This window comes from Ochotona curzoniae, unplaced genomic scaffold, assembly GCF_017591425.1.
Source record: "Ochotona curzoniae isolate NIBS_2020 unplaced genomic scaffold, NIBS_Ocur_1.0 scaffold_3208, whole genome shotgun sequence".
Lineage (NCBI taxonomy): Eukaryota > Metazoa > Chordata > Mammalia > Lagomorpha > Ochotonidae > Ochotona > Ochotona curzoniae.
This window is the reverse complement of record NW_024467106.1, coordinates 42,519,293-42,536,452: the sequence shown is the minus strand read 5'-3', so window position 1 is coordinate 42,536,452 and position 17,160 is coordinate 42,519,293. Positions and strand designations below refer to the sequence as shown.

The following is a 17,160-nucleotide window of genomic DNA, read 5'->3' as shown; positions in this document are numbered from 1 at the left end:
AATCGTGAGGCACCTACATCAAAACCTAGTACACAATTTTAATATAGTTTGGTTTGCACTGAAATTTGCAAGAGTGCAAGCTAAGTGTTCTCAGAGGAGTATGTGTTTAGGGGGTGGTATGAAAGTGTGAAAGGAAAGATCAAAATATAAAGGCTTAGTGTGAATAAAAATGAACTTTGAAAAATCAATCTGCAATGGAAATCCTTGACCACATCATCCTGACGTAAAACAGAGCTCCCATTCTACACTGTACTGCAAAATGACCTTGGAGAGTCTGCTCATTAGAAGAAAATGAATTTCACCCTCATTCTGCTGCTAATTAATTAAAACTGTTGCTTGGAAATTCCTTTATACCTTTCCCACTAAGTCTGTAATAGTCAGGGTTGTAAAGGGAACCCTTTTGGCTAGTGCTCAGCCCTTTTGGTTGCCACAGGAAACCCAGGGCATAGGTCACACAGCAAACAGAGCCCCAAGAGGCAGATGACAGGGAGCAGGCACACACGCTGTGATGTGAGAAGAAAAGAGAGAAAAAGAAGCAGAAGGGAAAACTTGAAAATAACCTTTTTAAATCTATTTTTGTGTTTTCAGTTCCTTTTTTTTTTTTTTTTTTAAAGCGGATGACTTGGCAGGTAGCTTTAAAAAAAAGTGCACCTGAATTTTCTTCCCTTTTATTTCTTGCTTTTTTTTTTTTTTTTAGTCCTGGAAGCGAAGACTCAAGCAGACAAGCCATCATCAACTCTTAGAAGGCTGACATTATGGGTCATTCCGGGAGTTCTTGTTTTCTTCACTTTCCACCAGCAAAGCTGGTATGTCCATTTTCAAACTGCTTAAGAATCCCACCATCTCTCCTTCCACAACCCTTTCCTTTGATGTCTTCTACCCTCAGTCAGTGTCAAGTCTCACAGGAACAATTCTGGTCTAAATCTCCTTACTTCTGCCCTTACCTCTTCATCACCTAGACTAGTCTTACCCCCAAGTGTTCTTAATGAGCACTTATTCTGCTACAAATTCCTGCTATGGCTCCCCACGTCAAAGGAAAAGCCAAATTGTTTACAATCCCACTAAGAGTCTATCAATTGAGGCTAACCCTGAGTACCTTGATCTTGGTTTTCATTCCTTTCTTGCTCACTCTGCTACTCCAGCCATGCTGGGTCCCCCGAATTTCTGGAAAGCACCATCTGACCCCTGGGCCATGGCGCTGGCTTGTTTTTGCAGTTGGAATATTATTCCCCCGAGATGTATGGAGTTCACTCTGTTATATCCTTCAACTACTGCTTCAAACATTTTCTCCAAGCACTCAATTTAAACATGTAGCTTTTTCAACCCGGCATGGTAGCCTACAGGCTAAATTCCTTGCCTGTGTGTGCTGGGATCCCATATGGGTGCTTGTTAATATCCCAGCTGCTCCATTTCCCTTCCAGCTTCCTGCATGTGGCCTGGGAATGCAGTAGAGGATGGCCCAAAGCCTTAGGACCCTCATCTGCTTAGGAGCCCCAGAAGATGCTCCTGGCTCCTGGCTCCTGGCTTTGGATTGACTTAGATCCAGCTGTTGTAGCTACTTAGATGGGGAGTGAACCAGTGGATGAAGATCTTTGTCTCTCCTCTTTGTAAATATGCTTTTCCAATAAAAATAAATAAATCTTTTAATAAATTGTAGCTTTTCTCTCCAGAAATTCCTGTCCTCTAGCTTACTTTCTCGAAAGAAGTTATCACTCTTTAATACCGTATGATTATTGATTATCTGTTGTTTTCCACCAACAGATTAGCTTCCTGAGGATGACAATCTCAACCAGTTTTGTTTACTCTGGTTTTAGCACCTAGTGGAGAATTAGTGAATTCTTGTGTTTATGATTTCTAGGCAACTAAATCATGTTGTAACTTTTTATTTAATATGTTTTCTGTCGGCCAGTGACCCGCAGTAAATCCTTTCACAGCTTGCCAAGTTCACAGTTCCAGTGAGACTAAGGGGGAAGGAACTTTCTAGAGATAAATAGGTTAAAATTAGTGCACTAGTTATTTACACTCTCCAGGTGGATGCCAGAGGGAAGATCAGTTGTCTCCCTTTTGCACATAACTGGGCCTAATGGGTAAGTGTTGGAAAGAGTCTGTAATAAATAGAAGAGGTCCACTGAGCATCACAAGGTACAGGCAGTAAAATCTGGATCTTGCCTCCTCCTTAGTAGGCTGCTTCTCATTTGTCACTACCTGACCTGATGGTTTCCATACTGATAGCCACACACTTTTTCTCAAGTAGGAATACAGACTCATGTGACACTTTGGTCAACTCCCATTTATAGCTCTTATTTGAGCTTGCTGCCCACAAGTCTACTTTTTTTCACAAGAAGGAAGACTTTGGGTAAGGGGTCTTTTTTGTGGCATGGCAGTATCTTTTAATAGAAGCATATCATACACATTCAGTGGAATTCTGTGAAGCTCTTGCTATCATCAATTACCCCAGGAAGTCTAAATACTTTCAAGCCAGTATAAGTCAATCTTCCATTCTGCAAATATTAACCAAACCTGTGGCCTGGGCAGGGTTTGGTGAATAAGGTCAGCTGGTTTCCTTGTAGAGAAGAAAAGAGACTAATAACAAGGATTACTCATTTATTCTCTAATGGAGGACTTCTCAGGCAAACCTAGAAGCTCAGAAAGTAGGTGAAAGTTCCTCAGCACAGGATGGTACTAGCATCCAGAATGAATGGGTCATCTTCCAGTCTATAAATTATTTGTTGAGCAGTTTATTCGTCTTATAGGAGCTGACGTGATTTTTATTAGCAGAACAAAATATTAAAAGTAGCAATTTTATGTTAAAAAAATCAGTAACAGAATTTTATTTATCTCTAAATATGTTCTTAAAACTCACCCTCTGTATTATTTTTCTAATTTTTGTGAGGCATCCATAAATCATTTATTATTCTAGAATGATAGTAATAGAAATGAAAAGAGTCATTGGTAAGTATCTGTGATAAACCATATAATAGAGTTGATTAAAGTTATTTAATTGTCATTACATTGTATTTGTAGATGTAATCATGGGACAAATTTCTGATATGAATGAAAATGTATATTTAATTAAATCTCAAGTGGTGGCCAAGCCATCACACAATGAGATGAGACAGAAAGATCTTATTAAGACTTTTGTTAATAAGTTCTGTAAGAATAAGCCGTGGGCTATTTGTAAAGAATGAATATACTTGTAGGTCATCTTATAATTGGAAATATTAGCATGTTTTTGTTAGTATTTTGTGAACATTTTCAAATATCTTCAGAGGTTGACGTTAGAGAAATGTGTTTTGTTTTTCTTTGTTTTGAATTTGTTGTGTTTGCATACTCTTTGCCTAATCAATCATCTTTTTTTTTCATTTTCAGTCTTTCTGCTTCCCCTCAGAATAGGATCATTATTCAAGTCTCTCCCAATTAAAAAAAAAAAAACTTTCTTGTGACTTCAGGTCTCTGTAACCTCTCATCTTGCCATCACCACCAATCAACACTTTCAAATCATCTTTCTTTGCTGTTGCCTGTCTGTACTTAGAGCTCTTTTACTGACACCTTAATTCTGCACCCAGCATCTGGCATTCCTTGCTCCCTCCTAAAAATCCTCTTTGATTTGAATGACTCCTAAAATCTCCCTTTCATTGTCAATATTCTTCAGGCTTTCCTCTTGGCTGTCTCTTCCCCAAGGTTTACATTCTCATCAAATAATCCAGTTCACCATTGTCTAGATGTGAATGATTTCTATAACCATATCAGAGGATTCAATAGACTTATCACCATCTTTTTTAGAAGTTGTTCTGATAGTTACTCAGCATGCTCCAAATTTTACACATGATCTTCCTTTCCAGGAACCTGCTCTTCTGTTTTAATTTTCTGTTGGTAGTTTCCACATTCCCAGTTTTCCTCAGGCACCCTAGAGGTCTTCTCCTCCCCAGTATCCAGTTAGTTGCCAACTCGTTTTGACTCCATGTTTGAGTTCTCTTAGCTTCAGCATCTCCAGCATGGACATTGGCTACGATATCTTAGTTGACTTTTCCAGTTTTGAATGACATTTCCTGCATCCCCCGGTTTTTTCTTCCCATGGCTTGAAAAGCTCCACACTTCTCACTTGCTTGTCTGATTCCTTTATAAGACTTCTTTAGACATTTAATCCTTCAAGAATATTTTCCTCAATTTCATGTGCCTCTTTCAAGACACCCAGATAGCTTTCCTATCATAGCAGTTACGAAGAGCTGCAGACCTGTTTTACTGATCTCATCCACAACAAGTCTGTCAGGCCCTGCAGGACAAGGCTGCTGTCCTTTCATCTGTTCCCCACTACCTACTGTGTCTTCTGATCATCACTAAATGTTTGTAAACACAGCAACATTAATGCAAACAACGAGAAAGAGATGTTAACGTGTGAGTAGGGGGTGTTTGGATTATTTATTGTAGGACACTCTTATCCTGAGAATTTGGGGTATAGATAAAGGGGCAAAGCCCAGAAGCATGTTATGGGAAATATGTCAGATTCTCTGCTTAGTTAATGCTGTTCCCAAAGTCTAATATCATTTATAGTTAATGCTTATCTATTTTGAAATTTGCTCACCCACCTTTGCAAATTCAATTCAGTCAAGCTTAGGCCAAGCAGAAATTTGTAAACCAAGAAACTAATATTAGGTATCAGATTGCAGAATTAAAAGGAAATGGGTCAAACTATTGCCTTTGGCCAAGGTTGACACTGTTTGAGAGCTGATTTTTTAAAAATCATTTTAGGCCACCTGTTATGTTATTTTAGAGGCCTAATTTTCTTAACATTTCTATCTCATTCACCGATAAAGAAAATTTTCAGAGATGTTTGAGGGTCTATCACAGAAAACGTTTTAAATATCTTCTTTTTGTTCTTTTCCTTTGAAACTTGTGGCTATTTAAAACATAAATGGATAAAAATTAATTTTATCACCAAGACAGACTTCATATCCAAAATCTTGCTAACATTTTGTCCACTCTCCTATTACATACACACACACACACACACACGCGCGCGCAGACACACACACACACACACACACACACACACACACACACACACACACACATACCTCTTCAGACTCAAGTTTGCCAAGGGCTGTGCTTTGAGAATATCTCTGTGGAAGTGGGTTGTAACATTATTCTACTTTTCTGGAGACAGTTTTAATTTGTTCACAGAGTGTAGAAAATGGAGGGTGCTCCATAAAGACACATGGATTGATTACTGTGACCTATATATGTATAAATCAGAGCCTAACAAAACAGCTCAGTTTTATGAATAGTCTACATATTATTACTCAATTATTTATTTTGAGGCAAAGTGAAAGATTTTAGTTTCAGTTATTCAGTAGCAGTCACTGATTTGCGTAGATACATTATCTCCTGCCACCTAGATGTTTTGTATTTTTGAAATGGCACTTATCTTCAGCTGCTAATTTCTATTTTAATTTTCAACTTTCCCTTGTAATCTAAATCTCATGTAAACATGGATTTACCATATAAGGGCTATCATGTGCTGAGAGTCTTTAATTCAACGTTTAGAAGGCTGTGATTAAAATAAGATTTGATTTGTTTCAGTTTAATCAAAACAACTTACCATGATTAATTGAACATGCTGATCTCATAGCATAATAAGAGAAAGCTTTGTGTGTGAGAATTGTACTATTAATTTGTAATAATAGAGTTCAAATTTGACTGATGAAGGCAACTCAAGATTTTCAGCTCTAAGATGTCAGGAACAGACAAAAAGAAGCACCCACAATTTGCCTTCTGCTGCCATTTAACATCTTCTGCATATGCAACATGGCATAATCTGCCTGTACTTGCCAAGTCCAATCTTTCGGCTTTTACTGCTGGCAGTTTGATATGAAAATAAGATGCAATGACGTTCGAAAAGCTGGATGTATTCTCAATAGAACAATTCCTTAGTCCCGGCTTTCAGGAAGACTGTGGATTTACCCACACAGCTGGTTTGGTCTAACAGACCTAATGCCAGTTAGTAGCTGATTAGCGTGGTTATGCATACCAACTAGTCTGTTGTCTTCCTAAGATCCAGCCCCAGGGAGATGCTTGCAAGAATACATCTCTGAAGAAGTAATGTGATCCATAACTGGTGGGTATAATGCTATTATTCTTTCGATAAAGCCCAGCCTAACAGAGAGAATCTGTTTGAGAGCCCAGAAAAATTCTCTGTTTGTGGAAGGCTGGACTAAATGAGTTAAACCATAAACTTGGAATGAATGAAACATAATATGATTTTGGAAATGGTGTCTGTGCACAATAGGGGCTTCCTGCATTGGTAATTGGGAAGTAGAAAGTTAACTTACAGTACACTTCTCAGATTTTCTGCAGGGTTATCTATGGTCTTGAGGTAGAAAGGACACATGCTGTGGTGGAAATTAGATATTCTATGTAGGAGAAACATCCTTTACATTTAATTTAGAGAGGAAAAATACTTCCATCATAACTGTACTCCAGCCTTAACTCAACTTTGGTGAAAACTCAGCCTTATAAAAAGCAAATCAGTCTGAAGGCAGTCACATTATAAAAGCTTATCTGCTTTGTAAGCTCCCTTCAGAGGGTTTAGATTTGCTGTTTGAAACTCAGTCACCTTTGGTGGCAGTGTAAATTGGTGCAATCTTTTTTGGAATGCATTTTGGTCATATCTTTCACAATCTGAAATGTGTACTCTGATTGGGCATCTTGTTTTATATGTACAGATTTTCTACTGAGGATAGTCATTGTGTGGGAAAGGGGAATTTCACATAGCATTGTTGTGATAATTAGCTAAAAAAGCAAAAATGGAAATATACTAACTGTTTAATAGGGCAATGATGGGCCCACTCCAGAAAAGTCGTGGGTGGCATACTATGCAGTTGTTAAAAAGAATGAGGGCAAGCTAAATGCGCTGATTTGAAAAAAATTGCTAAGATATAATTAATAAAAAGAGCCAGGTTAGAGCAGTATAGAAAGAAGATGATATGGGAAAAAATGGCTTTATTCCTCTCAGCAATGAATGGAAGCTGGAGTAGAAAGGAGAGCCTCTTTATTTTTCTTAAGGTATTGATTACATTCTACTTTTTTTGTTTACATTCTGCATCTGCAATGTTTTTATAATAAAAAAAGCTAAAGTTAGTCTATAATTTAAAATTCCTACTTTGATAAAAGTTCAGGTCTGTAACTAAAGGGGCATATATTATTTCACCATTTGAAAGGTTTATTTCTAAAGAACTATCTAATGTTCCCCTTTCTCTATTTAACCACTATAGCAAAGAATTTTAATATGAATTGGATCTAATAACACATAAACTTTTTCTTTAAGATGCTATAGCCCAAGAGCTTAAGCAAAATGAAAATTCAGGTTTTCAGAATATATGAGTGAATGGCAAACTGCTATCTGTCATTACATATTAAAAGAGGCAATGAAATAGAATCTTGGACATAAGGCTGGGAGGGACATCACAGTATCCATTAGCTGAATACTTCTGGCGTAGGCTTCCCTGGCTTCTCCAGATAAGAGGTACTCAGTCCCTTCGGGGCAGGTCATTTCCTTCTTTGGATTTTTCTGTAGGAAAGATCATCTTATGCTGACCTGAACTCCCTGTCCTTGAATTCATCATGTTTGTCGGCTTTCTCTAAACACCACACCATTCCCAACTGAACTTATGAGTGTCTGCAAACCTTTCATCTCCTGGTGAAGTCACACCCTATTTTACTACTGCAAACTGTTCCCAGCATCAATTCTGCCAGAGAGGCTACCAGAGGAACACCTAAGACATTGGTTAATTTTTCTTGAGTTACATACTATCTCTTTGCTTCCTTGTCCACTTTGAAATAAGCTTCAGGTCATCTGTCACTATCTAGACCCTCAGCTGCAGATGGCTCTGAACAATCTTGACCCAACTCAATATTCCACCTTGCCCTCGTTAAATCTCATATTTCCTTAATCTGAATATTCTCTTGTCCTCTTTTTCCAACTGAAACTTGGCTGTTTTCTGAATACCTATTTTCTTCTGTAGCCCTTGAAAGTGGCCACCTGCTTGTCCTTCCAAATGTCTCATATCCCACTTTCCTTCTTCACTCTTTCTAGACCACTTCTTTGTTCTCCTTGGAAACAGAGGCCAATACTTCTGCCACCTTTTCCTCAATTGATTTTTTTCCCTCTCATTTCATTGCTGAAGTGTTTGGAACCCAGCTCACTGTTTTATCTCTGTAATATTACTACAGTCATTATCCATGGCAACTTTGCACAGGTAAGCCCTACATTTGGCTCCTTATAGCCTTGCGCCACTCACTTGCTACTCTTTCCTGCTGCTCACCTTAACTTCCACTCCTGTGATTGGTCTGTAGACTTTGTCATTAGTAGTCACTGTACCATTTCCAAGATTCTGGTTTGAAGCATCTTGATTTTTGTTACTCACTCTTCAAAAAAAAAAATTCTACTGTTCCAGTTCTTTGATCTCATTGGCTAATTCACTGAAGCTCTCACTTCCTCTCTGTCCTCCTTAGGAATACATCTTCACTTGGCTACTGGGACAGAATTATCTAACAAGTCACCTGTGCTGAGCCTTCATATTCTTCCTAGACTCTATACTTTGGAGATCCTAGGGCTCAATTCTTGCTCTTTCTTTCTCTACTGATTAACAAGATATTGTCCTCTAGTTCTATAGTTTTAAATGACTCCTTTATGTTTTGACTCCCAAACTTACATTGATAGCTGTGTTTAACCTTCACCAAAGTTCTAGACTCCCATCTAGATATACCAAATCCTCGACACCTTTGTTTTAAACATCTCTGCCTGAAATCTGAGGTAGCTTACTCAGTTTTTTTTCCATTAATATGGAGTTGCACAAAATTTTCATTTCCCTACTTTGGATAAACTGCAAGTTATGGCAATATTGATTTTTCTTTTTATTTCCTAATGACATGTCACTAAAATTATTTGGCATAGTGATGTATTCAGCTTAAGAAGCTATGTTTCAGGTCCAGCACAAAACTGGCTGATCCTTCCTTTGCAGGTGCTACTATTCTATATGGGCACCAGTTTATATCACAGATACTTCACTTCTTACCCAGCTATCTGTTTACGGCCTGGGAAAGCAGTGGAGGATGGCCCAAAACCTTGGGACCCTACATCCACATGGGAGACACGGAAGAAGCTCCTAGCTCCTGGCTTTGGATTGGCTTCAGCCATTGCAGCCACTTGGGGAGTGAACCAGTGGATGGGAAGCTTTTCTCTCTACCTCTGCCTTTCCAATAAAAATAAATGTTAAAAAAGAAGCTATGTTTCTAAGCTGCCCTGATATTATGAATAGTTAAATGATTGAATTTTGGCCAAATTTTACTAAGAAGGTCTCTAGGGAGGGATCCAATAACAGAGGATCAAATATCTGGAGAAAATAATTTTGAGACTTCTCCTTTCCTAATACAAATGTGATGGCTGGAGCTCCAACAGCAGTCATCTTGGACCATGAGGTATCTGAAGTTGAAAATCATCTATCATTGTCAGAGAGTAGAAAAACAGAAGACCTAGAGTTGCTGAGCTTCTAGATATCCTACCTGCCTTTGGTTTCTTCTCCTTGAGAGAATATTAATGTCCATCTCATTTATGCCACCATTAATCTCAACTTCTTGCTATAGATAATTGAATCTACAAATCAAAGAATCTATAAATGTATAATATAGTGCTTATAACGTAGTCTCATCTGTTTAAGCAGAGTAAAGTGTAATGTGAATGTCACAGATAACACCAAGGACTTAGAACTACATTTTTAGAGGACATATTTGGACAACAGAAAATGGTGCTCAATGGTACCCCAAATTCAATTTCTCTTTGAAAAGGAAAAGTACATGCAATATCTGGCTAAACTATATGACATTAAGGTACTTTTGTTTCTTTGAAATAAAAGAGGGTTTGAGGGTTTTCAAAACTCAGCAAATGCTTAATTTGGGACCCCATGATTCATAAAAGGTATTATTAGTCTTCCAGCTTGATAAAGGGGCTATTGGTTGCCATGAAACAGTGTGCTTAATTTCATTAAGGTAAAGGTCATTATAATTTTTACCTTTGACATAAAAACTTTCTTTTTTTCTTTATACAGTTGAATAAATATTGATTTCTAAAAGGGCCAAAATAATTTTTTTGGAAGTGATTTCTGTTAAGTATAAGTGAATTTAAGACAGTCCAGTGTGGTCAGCTTTCCCCCAACCATCACTATTTTTTGCAAGATATCCAAGGTATCTGTCTGTCTGCCTCCCTACCCACCTACAAGTCTCTGAAGAACAAAGGAACCTCTTCTTTTTTTTTTTATTAATAACATTGTATTATGTGACACAATTTTATAGGTACTGGGATTGAGGAACCTCTTCTTTAACTCATTTCTCATCACATAAACTTGTTTGATTTTGAATTTTCTGTATTTTCTTTTAGAGTAATTTTAGGAGAGAAAGCCAAGTTAAATTTATTGAGAATTTTCCAGTATGAGAATGATATGAAATTTGGGTATCTTTAGATGAGAATATGAGCTGTGTATTATTAATTTTGAGTACAATTTTGAGATTGCTGTTCCAGCCATGAATACACAATGTCACTCAGCCATCTATGGGGAACTAAGGGTATGAACAGACTACTATGAGTCATTCATTTTGGTCCCCAGGACATCTTGTTACAGAAGCAAATGGATTCCCTTGGAGGAGTGAAGCTCACTAATCTTTAATGTCAAGAAAAATGTCTTGCACAGAGCAGGTTTTCAGTGAACACACTAGCCCGGGGGGTTGATAAGGCAGTTTGTCATCTTGGAATGCAGGACTAAGGCAGTGGAGCCATCACCTGCTGAGTGCCATGCTATGAGATTTATAGATTTTGCCTGCTGCTGTTTTCCAGGACTGAGGGAAGTGACTTGCTCTGGGCTCCCTCAGCACCCGGGGTTTACCTATCATACCCCTCATCTCTGCCTGTGTCTCCCAAAGGGTTACGACTTTTTTAGGAGGATTGTCCTTACTTTGCATGGGTTCTGCCCTAAGTGCTTGGGGAACACTGGATACTGAAGAATACACATAATAGAACAATGGATAAATGGATAAGGGAATACATGTCTCACTGATGTAAGGTGGGAGAGGAGATTGAATGTTACCCAGGGCGCTGCTTCAGCTCAGACTCTAGGGTGCCTAAATGTTGAGGGGCCAGGGTCAGGGCTCTTTAGACAAGGGGAAACTTGGCAAGTTTGATGATTTATGATTTCCCTATCTGGAAAGAAAGCACCTTGTTTTATTAAGAGATTTTTTTCTATGACTGAAGTGCTCAGATAGGGGTGAAGTATTCCTGCCTGCTACACTAAGTATGTTTTAAACTGCTTTGTTCCTCATACTTACCTTGGAGAAAGCTGCAGTGAATTCAGAGGGGCAGGGTGATGAGATAAAGGGCTGGGTTCAGATCTTGCATTATTACCTGCTACCTTAGAGTCCCAGAGTAAATCTTTTTGTTTTTCTGAGTCTTAGTTTCCTCATCTAAGAAAATTACTTCATTAAGCCTTGGGCTTTTTTTATCTTCAGTAAAATCTACCTTACGTGATCATGACAATATACTCATAGATTAGACTAAAGCTTATGACCCTACACCTGGCACATCAGGGCACCCAGAAAATGTGGATGTGCCCCCACCCTTTCATCTTTCTTCCAGACTGATGGGTCAGTCTTTGCCACATTTCTTCCCTGACTTAGCTGTATATATTGATTCTTTAGGGCTCAGTCCAAACATCACTTTCTCTACAAACTTTCCTTTATAGAAAGAAATCCCTCCTGCTTTGTGGTTTCTCATCTTCTTCTTAATACCTGTGGGGTTTAGCACTTCCTTTCTGATGCTTCAGTGATTGATACGTGTTATTGATCTCTCCGTTTTGTAAGTTCTATGGAAGCAAATTGCTCACCTTTTCACCTTGTTTCCTCAAAGCACCTATCAGAATAATTCACATAAAATAGGTGCATAAAAATAACTGTACTGAATGTGTGCAGGTCAATTTTCTGTATTGAAGAATCATTACTGAATTCCTTTTTGCATATGGGGTGACATAAGTGATGCATATTTCCAAGTGTCCACTTATAGGAATTGAGAGTCAAAAGGCTTCATTGTTGGCAAGTGACCTCACATGATATCCGAAAGTTTTCTGGAAAGTTATAAATAATGAGTCATATGGGTAGCCACAATAAATTCTTGCTCAGGGGCCAGTCATACAGTTCAAAAAATGTGAAGGCTTTTTAAATCAAAGGGGGTATTTTCCAAGGGCCAGCTGTGCTTGGTTATTGCCAAAGTGTCTTCATATTACTTTGCTTCCTAAAACTGTACAGCATAGAATGGCAGAGATCAGTTACTATTATCTTTTAGCGGGAGAAGAGAGGCCCTTGAGAATCAGGAAGAAGTCATGTATGATTGTTGCTGATTCTGAGGCTGCTGAGATGGCTGTAAGTCATTCTGATAGAATCTCAGAATTAGGTTTAGGTCAGACCTTGCATATTGCCATGTGTCTAGAAGAGACATCATCCTCATCTCCTCTTTATGATTTATTATTTGATGCAGAGCATATTTGAAGGTTCTAGATGTCATGTGATAAACCTGTTTAACAGAATTTTTTCCTTTTGTTTAACTATAGATTCCATCTTCCTTCCTTTTTGCTTTCCTTCCTTCCTTCTTTCTTTCCCTTCTTATTCTTTTCTGGTTGTTGAAAAATGTCTAGTGACAAGATAAGAAACTAGTGTTTCACAGAACACTTAAAATTCTGCCTTAGCTGCTATTAGCTGTCATAATAAAGGAGAGGAATTGTCATCTAAGAATAGGATAAAAAAAGGTCTATGCATGAGGAGGCAGAATAATCAAGACATGGATAAAGAATGTTACAGGCGACCCAAATGCCACTTAACATTGTTAATAAAGGGTCCACTGTGCTTCTCACACCAGGCATTATTTTGACTTTGCTCTCTTACTTTGAAAGTCTAGTGGTTATCAAGGGATGTTTCACATGAAGAGTAACAGTTTTGCTTCTTTGTATGACCTTGAATTGTCTGGTGTGGAGAGGCCAAAAAAAAAAAGAAAGAGAGAGAGAGAGAGAGAGAGAGAGAGAGAGAGAGAGAGAGAGAGAGAATGGACAGATACTTCTCTCAGATGAATTTGAAAAGAGGAAGCAATGGGAGAAAGGGAGACAACTGAGATGATAGACAAAAAGGTTAATGAGAAGTTAAGTTTGGAAGGCAAAGGACAGGATAACGTGAGAAAGAAAGTGAAGGATTTTGACAAGTCAGGCAGAAGCTTTAAAGGCCACCGTCCCAACCCAGTTGGAAGAGGAGCCTTCCTTTAACTACAGGTCAGGCTTTCTATCCACTGTCTATTTGGGACACCTGTTCCTCAGGGTAGCATTTTGCTCCTGGTTCTCTTGATGCCCAGGGGTACACTTTCCCTCTTATTGCTGTTAAGACCCAGGCAGAGATCTTATCAATGGCTTGATGCTCTAGAAAACATTGCAAAGGTTAAATTGAAGCACGGGGATAGCCATAGAAGAGGGCATGGGGCTTTATGGGAGCTGAAGTAGGGAGGGGCAGAGAAGGGGCTTTCTCTTACTTAGGGTCTTCAGGGGGTTTACTTCCTGCAAGCAAAGCAACTAGGAGACTGTTGTCAAGCTAAGGCAATTTAGCAATATTGAAAGCTGAAAGCAAGATATGCAACACATTTGGGACTTTCTCTCTCATGCTGATGGACAAAATAAATTAGTTCCTCCACTAGGATACCCTTTGATTTCTTGTCAGTGTAAAAATCATTTAAAAACCCAAAAATGTTTTCAAGATTTTCAAATATTACTTGTCTTTCAAGAGGTGGAGCCATGTGTGTGGTAAAATAGAAGCTAGGGCAATAAGATGACTACTTTAAAAGGATTCAAATGTTTTTAAATTGCTGTTCCAAGGTGAACATAATTCGGAAGCATGATTCTGCCTGTTTCAGGGCTGTCAGGGCTGTGCTCTGAAACAGTGCATGAGATTCACTAACCCATTTAAAAATCAAATCTCTAGTTAGTAAACTCCAATCAGTTCTGAGTGGGAGTCTCAAAACAGGCAACTATTTGCAGAAATGGTGGCTCCAGCTGTCAGATTGATGTTAGGTATGTACCTACCAGGATTGTGGGGATCTGAGAATGTGAACCTATAAGCCCTGTTGCAGCAAAATCAGCCTTATTTTGGGTGCAGGGGTTACTTTTCATCTCTCATTTCTTTGCAAAAATCAAAAAATCATCAGAATGTATACATCACTCTGAAAAAAGGGCCTGATAGAAAATAGTTGGGTGGATGTATTTCCATATGTTGTGAACATGTGGAGGAAAATAATGCTGATACAGTGGATCGTTTATGTTTATACTGTTGACACCATTTCTCTGAGTGCACTGCACAATTGAGATGGCTTGGATTGTTTGCATGGAATCACATGATTACCCATGGTATTGCATGTCTCCAATTCCAAATAAACACAGTGGCAAAAACTAGATGAAAATGCAGAAAAAAGAAACAAATCACACGATGTCACTGAAGTCATGCAATGAGAAAAAAGATAAAAAATGGGCAAGCAATAGACACCATAAATGAAAAAAAAAGCCAATGCATACAATTCTAAAATCATTCTTACCTTCTTCAGTCATTGTGTCATAATATTTTAGTTTTCCATATGATCCAAGTTCTACAACATCACAGTAAAAGACACAAAGATAAGGAACGAGCTATAATGCAAGAACTTTGTTTTTACACATTCTTAATTAATCAGATTCAGAGTTATACTGTCAAATTTTGCATTCCTAACTATATGGAGATGTGCAAGCATGGGCCATGTGGCAGACAGCTTTCACAGCCCATTTTCAGAAAGCACTTAAAATATATTATTCTGCTGGGGGTAGGATGGGCCCTGCACTGCAGAATGGGACAGTTATCTTAACATTTGATGAGATAGAGTATTTGGTTTGTGAAATTCCCCCCAGGCCAGCCCAGCTATATCACTTTTGTAGAGATGTCATTCCAAGAGAGCAGGTCTGAGCAAGGACAGTGCTCTTGCTGCTCTTGCCTTGCAAACATGGGATCTTTGCCATGGAAGAGCAGTCCTGTGAGTTTACTTCACAGCTTTTCTGAGATAGCTTTTCTACTTTTTAGAGAGTAAAGAAGGCTACTTGGGAAAATTCAGAATGAAAGACCAGGTTTGAAGTTTCCCTTTCACTCATCTTACATTTTAGAGAGAAACCACTGAATACCATGTGTTCAGCATGCTAAGAAGAGCTGCTAATAATGGAGCATGTTCTGGGAGCAAGATGGAAGCATCTTCTCAGGAAAGACCACCACGTTGAGAAAGGTGACAGAACAGCCTTGGTTTCCCAGTCAAGGCATTGGCTGCTGCTGTGAACACAGCAGGGATACAGGGAGGATGAACAGCCCCTCCTCTGAGAGCAGATCACCAGGGACTTTGTGGTAAGAGAAACCGAAAAGTGAGCTCTTCTGAGTCAGTTGATGGGAGAGGCAACTGGGATTGGGGCAGAGAGGAGGTGGGGAATGTACCTGTTTTCTTCATTTTTTAAAATAGAAACTTTTATTCTTGTTCATCTGAAAATTCAAGATTGTTTTAATCAAAATTGTGAGCAAGTTAAAAATATTTTTCTTGGTTATAACAACACTCTCCTAATAAATTTCAAGAAATTAATTAGACTCAAGGGATATCCCTGTGTTTCTGCAGAATATTTCCTTGGCCCATTAACTTGGGCAGCTTCTGGGAACCCACGAATGAATCAACTTATAGTTGATGGGCTTGTGTACAGTTGAAGAATTAGCTTAGACACAATATTCAATATTCTTATATTTTATATTTATATTACACAATCCTTATACATTCTTTTTGCATGACTAATTTTTTTCCTAAAGATACATTAATACATCAATACAAAATTATGCCTTGTTGAGAAAAATCTAATTATGTTTCTGTGAAAACCTGACTATCAAGGCTTTTGTTAGACATGTTACAAAAAACGTGCTTCAAAAACAAATTGAATTTTGTGTAAGTAATAGGAAATTTTTTTCATGACTTCTTGGGATTTCTTTCAGTGTAATGTATTTTTCTGCTACTTTAAGAGTTGAAGTGTATTAGATATAAGATAATGTACAATTTTGAAAGTTTTAAATGATCGAAACACCTTCATAGACATTAAGCATGTTCATTATAACAGCATTTGCTTGTGTGTATGTATGTGTATAATTTTGCAGTACGTCATGAACTGCCTCAGCCAGCAAAGTTTTTTCTTAGCTTTTTTTTTTTTTAACTTTCCTAAGGTAAGCAGTGGAATAAACATCTGGCAGTCTCTAATATTTATTCAGAAAACAGAATATGAATGGCTCTATGTTTACAAAGTTGGGTATAAGCCACATTTCACATTGTGAAGATACTTAACTGCATTTTCATGGACTTGTATTTTTAGATGCAAACTTTTTCATATGTACACACTTGTTTCATGTATAAATCCCAAGCTATCAATCATCTATTTAGGGAAGACAATATTATTTTTAACCTCATCTCTTGAAAACCCAGGCATAAATAAATAAATAAAATTTCAATTCTTGTTCCACAAAGTTCACACATTCATTCCATTGTTGTAGTGTCTAAGTTGCTTCCTTGAGAAATAAATGAGACAGAGGGCAGGCGCTGGACAGAATACACCCAGAAATGAGGTTAACAATGATTGAATTGGAACTGAATGACAATAGGTATTGTGGCAACTTGAAAAAACAGTGAGGAGGCAGCAGAAGGAAACAATGTCTTCCCAAGCAAAGGGGACCATATTTGCAGCTTACTAAGAAAAGTCAGAAAAGAATGGAAAAGGAACGCAGCCTTTTAGAATATGATGTTTACAATGGATGCAGTGGCATGCTGAGACGGTGAGCTCAACAGTAGCATCCCAAGGGAAGTGTAGCAGCATCTCCGAAGAGCCAGGCAGTGCTCTTTCCTAAACTTGGGTGTTAGGAAGAGGAATGTGACATGCGACTAGGGCGAACACGACATTGCATGCAAAAGCCAGAACTCATTGCACACCCAGCTGGTGTACGTATCCCATGGTCACCTAATGGAAGATGATCTCTGTCATTGTATGTTGA

The 17,160-nt window shown here is 38.2% G+C and overlaps 1 protein-coding gene across 3 annotated transcripts in view; it reads right to left on the bottom strand.

Moving 5' to 3' along the window:
* The window catches only part of SLC24A2 (solute carrier family 24 member 2), a 222,486-nt gene that overhangs the window by 43,556 nt on the left and 161,770 nt on the right, over window positions 1-17,160 (bottom strand). For 2 of the 3 annotated variants that reach the window (XM_040962972.1, XM_040962971.1), the window contains exon 4: window positions 14,663-14,713. The exons of the other annotated variant lie outside the window; for it this stretch is intronic. In XM_040962972.1, coding sequence (XP_040818906.1) covers window positions 14,663-14,713 — 51 coding nt within the window. The remainder of the gene's footprint in view (window positions 1-14,662; window positions 14,714-17,160) is intronic. 3 annotated transcript variants of the gene reach the window in all.